This window comes from Pezoporus wallicus, unplaced genomic scaffold (assembly GCF_028554395.1).
Source record: "Pezoporus wallicus isolate ANWC-B61680 ecotype Strahan unplaced genomic scaffold, APGP_CSIRO_Pwel_v1 contig_6732, whole genome shotgun sequence".
Classification (NCBI taxonomy): Eukaryota; Metazoa; Chordata; class Aves; order Psittaciformes; family Psittacidae; genus Pezoporus; species Pezoporus wallicus.
In genome coordinates this window covers 1,667,494-1,683,075 of record NW_026638638.1, presented here as the reverse complement: position 1 = coordinate 1,683,075, position 15,582 = coordinate 1,667,494, and the positions used below count along the sequence as shown (strand labels likewise).

General features: G+C 38.4%; 1 protein-coding gene across 5 annotated transcripts in view; it reads left to right on the top strand.

The window, feature by feature from the left end:
• The first annotated feature begins 704 nt into the window (after nucleotides 1-704).
• NBEAL1 (neurobeachin like 1) overlaps nucleotides 705-15,582 on the top strand; it is a 79,463-nt gene continuing 64,585 nt past the window's right edge. For 2 of the 5 annotated variants that reach the window (XM_057411711.1, XM_057411708.1), the window contains exon 1: nucleotides 1,103-1,576. In XM_057411711.1, coding sequence (XP_057267694.1) covers nucleotides 1,526-1,576 — 51 coding nt within the window. In that variant the 5' untranslated portion in view covers nucleotides 1,103-1,525. Of the gene's footprint in view, nucleotides 790-1,100; nucleotides 1,577-15,582 lie in introns of those variants that run through there. The other 3 variants (XM_057411707.1, XR_008972451.1, XM_057411710.1) reach the window with 3 other exon arrangements.

The following is a 15,582-nucleotide window of genomic DNA, read 5'->3' as shown; positions in this document are numbered from 1 at the left end:
AGGAGGAAAAGTCCCTTGCTGGAGCACTGTGCCTTCGGGAGGGTCAGTGCACTACCCACACGTTTGGGAAGAGCAACACCAGCAAGCTGAAGAATCTTTTCACATTCCTCCTTTAGAAATCTGACTTTATTTTAGGAGTGTTTTCTTAGTTCTACTCAAGCTCTGCATATGAGCTACAGACTTTAAAGCAGTAGCAGGTTGTATGTGCATACATGTCCACACTCTGGCTACGGAGGCAGGCCTCTCTGGACTGTGTGTAAAACACATGTACGTGCTTCCTCAGCTTTACTGCCTACAAAGCAACGCGGACGTTTCCTGAGGTGTTCGGTCTCGCAAGGACTGGGAATGCCGATCCTTTTACAGGCAAGGAGACCCCTCGGGCAGGAGAGGGTCGCGTCACCTTACGGGGACCGCCTGCTCCTCGGGTGAAGTGGCGTGTGCTGAGTATGGCTCTGCCAACACAGCTATCGCAGCTTCCACAGCGGCCCCAGTCCACCCCACAGGCCTCCCCCTGTCCAGCCAGCGGCCCCGGCCTTCGGCGCTCCGCCGGCACTGGCGGTACTGCCCCTGCCCGAAGCCAAGATGGCGCTCGCGGCCTCCCCGCCCCTCGGCAGCGGCCCGGGGCGTGTGCCGGAATGCGGGCGGGGCGGGCGATGTGGCGACGTCCGGCCCCCTCCGCCGTCCGGCTGCCGCGCGGCATTGCCCGGCCGCCGCCCGCAGTGGCCCGGGAAGGCTGCGGGGAGAGAGGCCGCGGTAGCGCGGTGGGAGCTGCGGGAGGCTGAGGGCGCGGTAGGTGGCGGCACGGGGCAGCTGCTTTCGCTCGGGAGCGGGCGGCGGGGCAGCACGGGGCCCTGCGGGGAGCGGAGAGGCCGCGGGCAGCGTCTCTTCCTAGGCATCCCTCGGGCTGCGGGAGACCACTCTGCCTGGGCCCGCCGGGCTCCGAGGCCGCTGCGGAGTCCGGGCCTGGGGCGAGCAGGGCAGCGGTTGTCACTGACGGGCTGGGGCTCAGGCGTGCAGGCGGCTTCCGTCCCCTCCGGGTATTACCATAGCCACCTCAGAGCTCCGCCGGGACAGCTGCCCTGCTGCTTCCCTGCAGGAAAGGAGAAAGCGTCACGGAGATCAGAAACCAGAGTTCTCCGTCGTAGGGGTGGTAATGTCAGACACGAAAACGATGCGAACTGCCGCCGCGTAATTCCCGAGGTCGTCTGTGGGCTTTAAGTGCGGATTTGTTATTTCCTTCCTCCGCCAAAGGCCTGAAGGGTATGTTTTCACTTTCAGAGATTAAAACCGAAGAGGCGCTGGCGAAGAACGGACATGCTTGACCCTTGCCTGCAGTTGCCTGTGTTGTGCTACGTTTTTTACCCGATAAGGAGAGACTGAGACGCTGTTATTTTCATCTTTGACTCTTCGGGTTATGATATAACTGTAATAATAAAGTAAAGTCTACGGAAAAAGCACCTGGGAACCGAGCATGGTAGGATCTTGAACAAAAGTAGCTGCTATCGCGAAAAGAGCAAGGGAAGGAATGGCATCCCGAGAGAGGCTGTATGAGCTTTGGATGCTTTATTGCAATAAGGTAAATATTTGGGGGAGGGTTGTTTGTCTATTTCTTCTTCTGTTTGGAAGTCAGGTATTTAAAATGTGTCTGTAACATTTTTTAGCCTGTTATTATTTTTTTTTTTTTCCTCACAAATTGCATAGACTTGTCTGGTTTCTGTAAGGATATAACTGCAGACTATATCCAGCTAATATTCTTAGACTGCATCTAACCTTATCTCTTATTTGCCCTTAAGGTTGGGCTTTTTTGTGTGTGCGGTGTGAATTGCACAGTGTTTGCGGCTCAGTTTAAGCAGTTATTCTAGGTATATCTTTTAACTATGTGAATGCATATGTTCACATAATTCTTTGTACGGCCGTGGCATTAAAATGTATTCATTCAGTGCTGTCTGGTACTTAGCTTTATACTTTTTGTGTGAAGCTCCAGTTTCTTTTAAACTATATTAGTGAAAGCCATCCCAAAGAGCAGATTTATCAAGTTACTTGCAAGTCTTCCTTTGCTGGTTATCATCAGAACATTTAAGTATTCCATTAATAATAATGAATTTCCTTCATCTGGCAAGACTGTTATTAAAATACTGTCCTGTTTCCATTTGCATTTTATAGTGTAAAGCAATTGATATGTTTAAAGAACAGAGCCTAATTGCTTCTGGGTTGCCGAGTATGTACACAAATTGGATTGCAGATGATCTGAATAGATATCTGTAAAATAAAAACAAAAAAAAAAATGACTAAAGGCAGGGGAAAGGACTGGCCTACTGTCATATAGACACTCAGTGGCAAGGCTAGCTTTTGGTGGCCTTAATCATTGGGTTTGTTTTGCTTTTTCTCTTCGCAGTCTCATGCTTCATAGGTATCTCAGTTCCTTTAACTTTTCAAACCAGTAGGACACCAAGGGTAAAACAGACATTCTCTTGTTCTTCTTCCCAGTTCATTTCTACAGAAGGCCTATCTTGAGAGCATAAAATGTTAGAATTTAAGTACATGCAGTCTGAACAAGTGCATAAAGCAGTGGATGGAGATTGCACAAAGCAGTTTTAATTGTAGCTTTTCTTAATTTTTGTGTGTGAGTTTGCAACCCTAATGCTCTAGATGTTAAAAATAAAACTAGTGCAAACATAATAGCATGGTATGACTTCTTGCTGCTACCAGCGTGGGTGATCTGTTGGGTTGAAACATATTTGCATAGGCGTTTGCCTTTTAAACTAATGTAGTACTGCCAATGGTAGTAGGAAATAGCCTAGCACTGGAGGACATGGATGTTTTGCCAGTGAGTTCATCGATGTGAGAAGAGCAAAGACACTTGGAACAGACTCCCAAGAATCCAGGCTTTCCTCTGCTTTGGGAGACAGGGCTGCAGAAATGAGCCAAATGAGCCAAGCTCTGAATTTCTTTACCCAGCCGGTCTATGTCTCTTTCCTCCCTAGTTCTTTATAAAATTTTTGTTTGTCTTACACCTTCTCATCCTTTGCCGGAACCTTTCATTCAGATTGTATGCTTTCCATCTTCATATTGTCCTCTTACTAGCAGGAAGCTTGCATAAATAAAGGAGTACTAGTTAAAGTGTGTGCTTTGTGTGCTTTGTGTGCTTTAGATCACTTAGAGGACGTTCAGTTTCTCTATGGGAATGCTGTGTACTGACTCAGTCAGCTCTTGGGTAATGGAGAATGGCATATTAAAAGTATCTTTTTATATACTTATCCTATATGAGCTGTTGGTGATGTTTTTTTAGCCTTTTTTTCCCAGAGCCGTATGTTAAAGGCACAGTTAATGGGTTCATATGTTGATAAGGACTAGGTTTTAAGTAGCAAAGTGTGTATGTATATATATATAAATATATATATATATATAAACCCTAACTGTCAAAATTTGAAGGCAACTAGAGTAACTCTGAAAGAGGAATCTTCACTTCTTCAAAACATGCTGGACACAAAACTGGTTTTTCTTTCTCTCTCTCAACTGGTTTACCTCATTCTGCTTGGGGCAGGCATCCAGCATAAGTGTTTTATCTTGGATTAAGTTTGCTGAAGTTAGGAGCAACTGAAGAAGCTAGGTCTGAGGATGTAAAATGTTGTAAAGCCTTAATGTAAATTAGATTGTTCAGTTATATATTGAAAACATCTGTGTGCTATACTTTGTTCTCCGTGGAGCATCTAGCGTAAGATGACAGGATATAGTGGTTTAAGAAGTTCCTTATACCTGGGACTGCCCAGTGAAGCATATCCTGTATGTTGCACTTGCGTGGCTTTGTGGCTGACATCCTGGGAAGGAAGAAAGCTAGGCAGTTCCTCCCAACTACAATAACTGCTGGAGAGTCACAGTTGAGTAAGGTGGGAATTTGTTGTGCCACAAATACCAAGTATGTGGTTTTAGCTTTTGCAGCCTTGCTAGCTAAAGAAACTGTGAAATCCAACCTCCTTTTTTTTTGTGATGCTTCACGTTGTTGCTAAAAAAATAGACTTGTTTGCTTTGCCTTTTTTAGATAGGTGGGTCCTTCATGGTAGTATGTTAAATATAGCACTCTGTGCTACAGCAGCAGGGTTTTTCATGACTTCAGAGTGATGGGTAATTCTGTGTTACTATCTAACTTTCTATCCGAGGTCACGACTCTTGTTCTTTGTGATCACCTAACATCTCTGGCAGCATCAGGTGTCAGCCACACCTATTAATTTTGTGCAAAGTAACATTAGGAGGGCATTTCTCTGTTTTCGTTGCCTCTTCTGCAGTTCAGCTCGTTTGGGCAGACAGCAGCATGTAGCTGGGATCTCTGCAGAAGCGGTCTTTGGATGACACTGTGTATGAGGTGGTTTCTTTTTCTTTTTTTTTTTTTTTTAAGATCATGTTTGTGTGGCTGAAAAAGTTCATTTTTAGTTGGTATTCACTTGTGTTTCTTCTGGCGGTTTCTCATCTAAGGTTGAGGTTTGGTTTTGGATTTATATTTTTTAGCTTTTGTTCCCCTAAAAGCTATCCTGTAGGGCAGTTGCTGCAAAGTGGCATATTACAATCTGCTGTTTAAGGTGTTTAATCATGCTACACATGATTTATGCATGGAAGCAGTTTAAAAATTCATTAAACTTAGTGAAATTGTGATACAACTGGGGTTGTATCACAGCACTGTATTGTTGATAGTCTGAGCTGTTAATGCTTTAGTTTTGTTTGGTTTGTTTGTTTTTTCTTTTAAATGGTGATGTCGAATTTTTTGCAAAGAAAGCATTGTTAAGGATGCAACTTGCATGTTTTTTGATGCTTTTCAAACGTTTTTTGTTCTATTTTTCCTGTTCAATTATCTGTTAAGGTACAATGCTGTTACTTGAATATTGATGTGGATGTAAGCTACTCTCCCCTCATCCAAATGTAGGAGTGTGGTGTCTTTTAAGATAATTGAATTATATGTAGAGCACGTAACACGGGTCCTTTCTAGAAGGACTAGACTAAAAGGACTAAAACTTTTCCTAGTGGTAGAAGTCACTAGAAAAAGTTTTCTGCAGTAGGCTAGGTAGACGATAGTAATATCAAGCATATTGACTGTCAGTTGAAAGCCTTCAATAATCTACACAGAAGCCTGAAACATTTCTCATGAAAGTGCATACGCAGCAGATACCTGAAAAGGCTTTACTAACATAAATGTACAGCAGAAGAGCTCTCTTAGTGGAACTGAAGTAGTCTGGGGAAAGGACATGCTTTCGTGTGTATCTGTGACCTTTTCATGTTCATGTGACTGAAGTGATCTCTACCAGTTTTGCCGTGTAGCCTTAGACCAGCATAGCTGTAACAATATTACTATTGTAATATTAGTTGATTAAGCTTTTCTTAGATGTTAAGTATGTATCCGTATACCAAAATAATCTGTGTTTTATAATCCTTTGAAGTAACCATTACTGCAGATTTAAATTAAAGAGGTTCAATTTCTATTTTATCTGTAAGATTTTTAACTGTGTGTATTTCATCTGCAGTTGTTCCGGTAGGTGTTTCAGACTCTTGGGCATAAAGCATGTCAGGATTTCTGATATTAATTATTTTACTTGGAAAGTGATCAGATACCCTTTTGTATGGAAAGAGATTTTCTCCTCAATCAAAAAAGAAGGAAAGAAAAAAAATCCCCAATTGCCTTAAAAGTGGGGTTTCAAAGGTGTAAGGGGGAAGGGGTGGTTCATCAGTTTATATTAAATAATGTGAGTTTTTGCTTGTAAGGGGTTTTTAACTTTTGTCCCTGTATAAAATTGGAGAGTATTTGTAAATAAGCTAAAAAAGCTTATGATCAGATCAGCTTATAGACATGATTATTGTAGGGCTGCTTCAAGTAATATGATTGAACTGAATTTGTTCACCTAAATGATATAGTAGTTGTGTTTCTCAAAGAAATGTGGTTTTAGCAAAATTAGGCTCAGTTATGGTGAAGCACATGTAATTCAACAAGAATATAATCTTTGACATGAAACTGTGAGCCTCGTGTGAAACACTGACCTTTGCATCCCAAATATGATCTCATCTTGACTTGGCTTGCGCTTGTTTTCTTTCTTGTGCAACTGCTAATTTGTCAACAATTCATCTTGCATAACTATATATTGCCTTTGTTATGCTAGATAAAGAAGTATTCAATTTACAGCTAGATGAATACTTGAGCAAACAAAGTGTTCAGTAAAAGTGGTTTCTTGTTAAGTCACAATTATCATGTAAATTCATGCCTCTGTTAAAACTTGTGAATGAAGATTTATTAAACAATTGCTGTGTTAAAATAACTTTTCTGCCCATAGTTTTAAATAAATCTCTGTATTCTGAGGGAGTGTAATTTGTAAAAGAGCATGTCACAAGTCACAGGTGGCCATGTGTTGGTGAAATATCTTAGTCTTTATTTACTAGATGCTGAACTAAGAATGGATATAGGTAAACAAGAACAGTTGGACTTCAGTTCTGAATTTACTGTCTGCTATTTACAGAGCTGTTTCATAGCCCAAGAACTAATACAATTCTGATATCTACAAATATAGAACTTTTCATATAAATAACTGATGTATATATGAGACATCAGCCTCTTAACTTGTAGTAGCCACTACGTTCCTTAATTGTGGACAAGGGACGACCTTGTGCTGATGGTTGTTCAGAGACAGAACAGCAACTCTGCCACAAAGAATGCAGACTTCAGGTTGAAATGAGACAGCAGATAAATCTAAGAGACAGAGATGTAAGAAAACCATCATATTCTGAAAGCTACATAGAAACTATATTTTATTCTTACCATCCTATAGCATCTTTGGCAATACCTATATGTAGCTGCTACTTTTAGATAAAGAAGTATCTGAGGTTTGTCCAGGCTTTGTTTCTTAAGATTTGGGGTTTTACTGGTGTTCAGCATGAGACTGAAATTCCTACATGTCCACAGGTTTGTGGATTAGTGAGAAACTAAGTGGAATTAATGAGAAACTAAGTGGAATTAATGAGAAACATCAGTTCTGAACATACCAACACATGTATTCCAGATCAAGTTTTTACAGAAGTGAAAGAATCTAATGTCTGTTAAATGGAATGATTTATCGCAAAGCTAGAAACACAGGCTGTTGGTTCTGAGTGTTGATGTACTAATATTAGAGTGAATTTAACAAACACAAGGCTGTTGTGTGGTATCTGAGCTGTGGCACTTTTAATTTGGTCATGTGGTTCAGATCCAGGGATAGCATGTGTTCTGATAAAAAAATGTTGGCGAACCAACTCAAATGTGCAGTATGTTTGTGCTGTAATATGGAAACGGGAGAAAGGCTTGCCAGCTGCCTGTTGAACAGCATTGTAGTTTAATGCCTGAATCCCAATTTGTCAGTAGGTACTGTTAAAATATTTACAGGCTTCAGAAAGGTTAACCAGCTGTTACTGAAGAGAGAAGAGCTTCTTTAATTACTGAGCTTTTCTTGATGAAAGAAATATACGTAATGAAAACCACCAAAACATGCACATGTCTCAACAGTACAGATAAACATCTTATTTTTAAAAGAAATCATTTGTTCTGCTAACTTTTCCAATTTATCTTCTAGTAAATGTGAGGCTGCAATAGAGGATGGGAGATATGATGGAAACACCAAGAAATTAAAACTATATCTTAGTGATTTTTTTTTTTCTCTCACCATAAATGCTGTTTTAAGTTGGACATCTCACTAAGGCTCCCCTGTGCATCTGTAAATCTAAACATTAGCTCTTAGATTTATGTACTGATAAATATTTGTGTGTTGATGTTTCCTCTGATATTTAGGGCATTTATGGCAATCTGTTTCTCTGATTTATGGTTGAGGATTGCATGTATAGTAAGCATTAGGAGTAAGTGGCATTAAATAATTGTTTGACCATTAAGTAACATGGCTAACTATGGCTAAGTAAAATTAGGAATTAAATTTAAGTGTAAGAATAGCTAGTTATACCAGTATCTAAAACCAGAGCATATTTTAAAACAGTCAGGATATTTAAGAGGTTAAATACCAAAGGCTTTAAAGGCTTTTGATTGCTTCAGATAAAGGATATTTGAGGAAGGCACAAACAAGACCTTAAAATAAATTAATGGCTAAGTACTACTTTTACATAGTACAGAGAGAGCGTAAAATCAAAGCAGATGCTAAACCTTTAATTATTCAATAGATAGCACTTAGGCATAGGAAATACACTTTAAATAACTATTTTGAGTAATTTTGGCTTTTAAACTGAAGTTGTGGGGGGAATAGGGATGAATCCAAATATTTGAGGGCATATTCCTGAAATCGGAATTAAAACAGTGAATGAATTTGCATTTAATTATTAATGTAGGGAGAATTGGTACTCTTTGTCTTGTCAATTGTCATTCACCAGAACCTGACTGAGAGCCTGAAGGAGTATCACTAAAAAAAATAATAAAGAAGTGAAATCAGAGGTTGGAAAGGTTTGGAAAAAAGGATTTAACATTAATGCCAGAAATATCTATTAAAAGCAAAGTAAAAATGAAGTGGTTTGAGTCAGACTCCTTCAATAAGATAGCATGATTATTCTGTTAGTAATAAATAATAATTCTAGGAAAACATTGCACCTTCATATGGCTTACGGCCAGTTTTCACTTCAATATGGAAGGAGAATTTAGGAACCAAAACAATTTTAAAAGTTATTGACACTGCTTTTCCTAAAAGCATCATTCAGTAAGAGTAAATGCTTGGCTTCTGTGAAGAGTGGTGGAAATGTTAACTGACAGTATATGTGGGGTATCAGCTCAGAGTTTCCAGTGACATAATCTTAGTTTTGTAGAAAGTGGTTATGTTAGGTGCAGGCTGCTTGTAAGTCGCCTTACCAGCTCTGTCAATGAATGATTGTGTAATGCACTTACCTATGCGAAAGCTGGTATTCATTTACATGTGCTTTTGCTGAATTTAGGACTAGCTGGAATGGACAGTTTTCTTGATAAATGGCTGAAGCTTCATGGGGTGTGTAGGCTAAATGTTTGAGCATGTTCTGAGAAGCAAGGAGAGAAAAGGTTTTATTTGATGTTCCATAATTTAATTAAAAAACAAACCAAACCAAACCAGTTTTTGTTTAGATATGTAATGTTCACATGCTTTCAAGGGCAAACTTGGAATTGGGGAGAGAAAATACCATGATGAGAAGAATAGTCCTTTAATAGCTGTTGTGTATAAATTAAAGCTCTTGGAAATAAAGCAGGATATAAAGACAGTGGTGTTATTTGCCAAAATCTGACCTCAATATCTATGTGTCCTAATCATTTAAATCTGTACTGACAGAAGTGCAAGGGATACTAAAGAGCAGTTGAACAAGTAACACAAATTCTGCTATGCCCAGTTTTGGAGTCTGATTTTTTTATTTTTTTTTTTTAAGGGGCTTTTGAAAAGTGTGTTTAGGTGAGGTGTTTTATACCTTCACAGTACAGTTCAGCTGCCTGGTGAGGCTGAGAAGACAAAACCAGTGAAATTAATAGCTAAAGAAAGAAAAACTTGCTTTAGTTAAATTTGGTGTATGGTCATAACACTTTGAAACAAATACAGATGACTTTTTGGCAAGCTGTACGCAAATTCTCAGCCTTTATCTGCTGAAACACTTGACAATATTTGGCTGTTGGTTGGGTGAAATAATATTCTGGTTTTACTGTTGTAGCACCATTCCACTTCCTTTCAGTTTGTGTTAAGCTTCTACATCACACAAAGTTAGAAACTTGATGGTGCATAAGCAGTCTTCGTGTGTGTTGTAGCTAAAACTTGGCCCATTTCTCATGTAAAACAGCAACATAACCGAGTTTCAAAGCAATCAAGTGTTAAACTCTAAACCTTCCCTAAACTATAGTTTGAATTTTCATTAAGTTTAGGTTGTTCTTGGCACTGTAGACTTTTGACATCATGTGATTTTAGTTTTCTTGGAGTTGTTTAAGATGCTTCTTGTTCCCTTAGGCATAAAATTCAGCTTCCAGATTTTACTACTGTTGGTTTGTTATTTCAACTTTGATGGAAAAAGTGAATGTTAATAGAATATAATATTCCTGGTAAGTGCCCTGTGCAGTAGCCTTTAAAAGGCTGAAATACTATGTATCAGGTTGTACCTGGAACTTGCCAAGTGGTACTTTATATCAAATGTGAAGACATTGAAATTAGATTAACTAGATTCATCCTATGGATGGCCTCAGTCACATGCCAGTTCCAAGCTACAAGGCTGTAATTGTGTTGTCATTAAAAACAACAGCAAAAAAGGAGCAAGAGAGAAAAATAGAGGCTTTCCTTCCATTTTAGTAATAAAACTAGTTTTGTTTTCCCTGTTTTGTTGGGGAGTTGAAGTAGAAAGGAAATCAAATAACAGCTCTCACATAATGGGCTTTTTCTTTAACCTAGGGCCTTAATGGAAGATTAGGGGAAATTATAATTATTTTCCTCGCTTTGAAAAGAGAGAAAGTATATTGATTTTGACTTCTGATGTTTGTGAGTTAAATTTTATAGTGATTGACAGCTGTAGGCTTTTTTTTGGTATAAATCTGTATGCCAAATGGAGATTTTAAACTTGCCCCAAAATAGTTGTTTCTATTGTTGTTTCACTGCAACTCGCACTTACAAAGCAAAACACATCCCCCTTTTTCTTTTAATTCCAGAAATGGAGCAGAAGGCTTGTGTGAATTTTGGAAAAGGATGTTTATAATGACTTGCTGGGAGCCTTCCTTCTTTTGGATCAACAGCTGATTCAGAAATTAGTATTGCGGTCAAAGGGAAAAGTTGTGCCCAAAGGTGTTTCCCTTGACAATTAGAATTGATTGAATTTGTCAAGGCAATTCAGCCAGTTTCAGGCAGTTTATCATGAAAGCTTTTATTAATTCTAACTCTGTTGTTGCTATAATGAGGCTTTTCAGGTTTTATTTTGGCATTTTACAGATTTTAAAGGTTCATGAAAAGTATAAACACTTTGGCATATTTTGGAACAAAGGCTCCTAGGAGATTTTATGCTGAAAATGTTGCTTTTTATGTCTGAAAACATGAAGAGGAAAAAGCTCCCTTAAAGGAAACCTTGTAATCCCTCAACGAAGAGTTTATTTCAAACAGTGTTGAGAAATGATCAACCGTTCTGTATTATGCAGACTATTTCAGTTAGTTTTAATACTATTAAACTCACTGGTGATCTAAGTAGTATTTGATGTTTAATTTCCTGATGTCATTTTTGATAGGTCTAATTCAGCCTTAACACCAAGGAATTGTTCTTATTTTAAAGATAATGCTTGGGGGTGGGGAATTAGTTACCGGAATACTAGTGCCAGTGAGATTTCATGGTAGTGCTTCTAAACTGAAATCCACTTTGAAGGTTGACTGACTGCTATGCACAGTAGTCAGACCAGGCTGGCTTTTTGATGTTAAATTTAACGACTTCAAACAACTGTCTTGTCAAACAAGTCGATCTTGTCTCCCTGTCTGACTCTGAACTGCTCTGCAGGGAATTTTTGCCTTTGGAGCATGGAATGTGATGCTGCAAATAGCCTCGGGTGGGTCCAGCTTTTGTTTTAACAACTAATACTTCCTGGATGTGGCTATAAAAATTGTATTGAGCTTTGCTCTTCCAGTTGTGTCTGTTTGCTTGGAGTGTTAGTAGGGCTGGAAGTTATGGTTAAATCTAAAAGCAGCACTTATACTGATTTGAAACCTTGGGTGAATGTGCTGCCTGTATTCCACAGGTGTGGGTCTAAACACTTTCAGTGGGAGGATTTCAATGCCAGTTTTGTGTAAGATGTTTTTGTTTAACTTAGCTGTAAGAATTAAAAACTATCTGGCTTGTTACGAGTTTTAAAAATGTGATTATTGGTGCAAAAAATTCCTGTTGACCTTCTTGTATAAGCAAATAGTTACTGGGGGGGGGGGGGACAGGACATTTCTTTGTGAATCATTTCATTCGTCTTCATAAAGAGTAGAGAAAGCTATTATAATTTCTAGATAATTTAGTACATCAAAGACAAGAGCCTGTCCAAAGTTAATGTAGTTTTTGCTTATAGTTTCTTTTTACTTCATTGCCTTAGAGAATGTTGTATCTTTCAGAAAGGTGTCTTTCAGAAAGACTAAACTTCTCCGCTATTGGCTTTGGTTCAGTGTAGCTAAACTTAAAGTTGGTGTTAGCATTGAGAGCTCGTTTCTCAGTTCCACCAAGTCTAAGGGTAGCCTTGCTAGAGTTTATATATTGCAACTGTTAAAATGTAGACTTCCTGGAAAATTTGATAATGTTTGGCAGTGTTTAGCCACAGTATTGCTATCCATACTGTACACTAAGAGACGGATTTTATTTAGCAATTTTTTTTTTTAACTTTCTAGTGTAGTATTAACTGTGTTAAAAAAAAAACAAACAAATGAACCAGCCTCTCCTGGATGTATTTTATGACGATTTTTAGGTTTGGTTTTTCTTTTTTTCATGTTGTTGTGCTTTTTTGAGTGTGGGGGTTTTTTTTGTTTGGTTGCTTTTTTGGGGGGAGGTAGGGGGAAAGGGGTGTTCCTATTAGGAGCGCAATACTAATTGGGCCTGGCAGCCTTTCCAAATGTAAAGGACTATGACACCTATTATGGTGCCAAGATGTTATAAAAATGGAGGCTTAAAGGCTGGTAGTTCGGGGTTTTTTGTTTGGTTTTGGGTGTGTTTTGTTTAAGAAAACCAGAAGTATTTAAGGAAAGGCAGAACAAGGAAGTATTTTCACTTTTAGGTGCTCTGATCAACATTTGATTTAATAGGCTTAAAATATTTTTTTCTTTCATTACTGCAGGTGAATAACTGTTGCTATGGCAGTTTCACAGACATTTATTACAATGTGTTGAGCTCGGATGCCTAAGCTTAGGCTCTTCAGACTTGTGTATATCAATTACAGGACTGTTTACCTTTTAAATTATTTATTTATTTATTTTAGATTTGCACGTATCCTTACAACGACACTCTCTTAAAATAGCCCTGTCAAAACTCTGGTTGTTTCAGTTTATTGTTTTGAAGAGAAATAGTGAAATGGCTAAACTAAGTTGGAGTTTTAGCTTCTTGGAATTTTAATCCTTGTGGAAATTATCTTCCAGAAGTATTAAGGCATGCAGTCTCCATATATGAATTATTATTCAAATAAGATAAAGAAATTTGTTTTGCATTTACCAAATGGCATAAGGCAAGTTTCACATAAAATAAATGAAAAGTTTAGGCTTGTGGCTTAGAAGGCAGCAAGGTTTAGAAAATCAACATTTTCTTATCTTCTTCTAGTGCTTGGAAAGCTGTAACTGGTGACAGGTGTTTTATTACCACATTTAGCTTCTTTCTGCTTTTACTGCTTTGCACAAATCAAATGTTTCCTTTGCATTTCTTGCTGATCTCATAAGGCATGTCTGCAGACTGTGTGTGGAAGGGCTGGGAAAGAGCACCAACCTAAAATTGGTTTATCCCAGTTTATCCTTGTGGTGTATTATAAAAACGTATATTGGTTTGTAAACTGTGCTTTGAAAGGATGGTATGTCTTCAACCAGCACTACAGAAAACACCTTGGACCTGTTGTCTGGGGTATGGGCTGCAGCTACTAGTCTGCAGAATGACAACAAAGGGAAATTATGAAAGTGGGGAATCAGGTTTCCATAGGTTTCATGGCTTTTACTGATAATAAGGCATCTGAGCATTTAAGATGCCTTACTATGGTCTGGCTAAGTTATTGCTTCCTTAGTAGGATTTCAGATACAATGGAGTAGCTAACAATTTATAGAGTATCAATTGGAGCTGGGGTTGCTGTTCAGACATCTGTTAGTAGCAACATAGATCTGTAGTATTGCGGTACACATGGAATGCTATCTTCTGCCATGTGGTAACACAGATACTTGTTGGATTGCAGCATATACTGGCTCGGAAAATTGATCTGGCATTGAAGAACACAAATATGTTCATGTTGAAATTAGGTCAATTTGTGTTCTGCTGTTAATGTGCTTTACCATTTCTGTCATGGGAAAAAAGAGAATAGTTGAAAAAGTGGGTAGGGAGGGAACTCGGTTGATTCTAAAATCCACTGAACGTAAACTTCATATTAGATGGCAGCAGCTGACCTCAAAAAAAAGTTCAGTTCAAGATAAAGGTGCTGGGTAGGATAATTGCGGTGTACATGGTGCAGGAAGCAGCTGATACCCATTACTACTGTCTGGTTTAATTCTGAAATTATAAATGTAAACCAATATAAAAAGTCAGTTTTTATCCTCAACCAACGCTCTTCTGGTTTAGGAAAGTATAAGATGCATCTGAAACACTCTAGGCTGGTCTTCAGAAAGGTGTGTGTTTAGCTATGTTTTAGGAATCAACATATTTGTATACTCTGCCATGGGTAACATGTACCATTGTAAGTTTCCTTTCTTAAAACTGCTTCAGTAAAATTTAAATTTCTTGTAGCTTTCCACAGGTGACTGGTGCATCGGATCTGGGCTGATTGCTGCTAATAAAGAAAACAGAAAACCTGGGCCAGATTCAAAGTTTGAAAGCTGATTTTAACTGAAGTTTCTAACATCTTTGAAATAATTTATGTGTCTGTAGCAAACCTGTTGAATATTGGGTCATTTTTTCCTGGAATGATGTACTCTTAGTTTGTAAGTCTCCATATTTGTTTCTGGAAAGGTGGCATTCTTCTATTAGGTGGTTTATAATGGAGATTTATTTATTAGTGTTTCTTAATGTTGCTAAGTGATCTTGTTTGCTTTTTCACCTTGATAATTTTGTTATTCTTTTTTTTTTTTCCCCAAGTGCTATTGCCTGGATGTGCCTCCCTAGATTTGACTCAGAATGAGTCAACTGTTGTGTAAGCAATTTGCTACTGGCACATTCCAGTAGTTTTACCTTGTAATTTGATATCAAAGCTTGATTATTTTAATAGCTCGGAATAATATGTATTTAATAGGCTGGCAGGGGATTGAGGTACAAGGGAGTTAAATACTGTGCTGCAAGTAATGATCAAACAATACTACAGTTCTTGGTTTTTACCAGAATTGGGAGGAGTTCAGTGGTAAAGTGAATTGAGTAGTATGTGCGCTACAGGTGAGCAAAAACATTTAGCCTTTTATAACATCAGTGCCCTGTTCTTGCCATCTACATAATTGCTTTCTATTGCATATTTTGTCTGCCAGTCTTCTCTCTTGCACTAATAGTCTTGCAAAGGCATTATAGTTTAAGGGTAAGGAGGCTTAATTTAATCTTAAACTTGAAGTTGATTTAGGCTATATTGTTAAAAATGAGCAAGCAGGCATTTAATCTAATTTTGTCTTTTGTCCTCCCATTCCTCTCCTCTCATTCACAGTCTTTTGTTAATGCAATTTTAAGTCTCATAATGACATTATTTGCACAACTTCCTTCATGATACGCGACCAAGAAAATCTGACATTTCCTACAAAAGTTTATTGTCAACAGCTAGTTGCGAGCCTTACCTGTGGTAACAAATTTAGTTTGGGAATATGAATAGGATCAATTTAGTAATTCATGTTACATTTCAAGGAGAACTTGCTCATGCCAAGAAAAAGCTGTTTGTTCAACAGGTAAAAGTCAAATATGTTCAGTTTT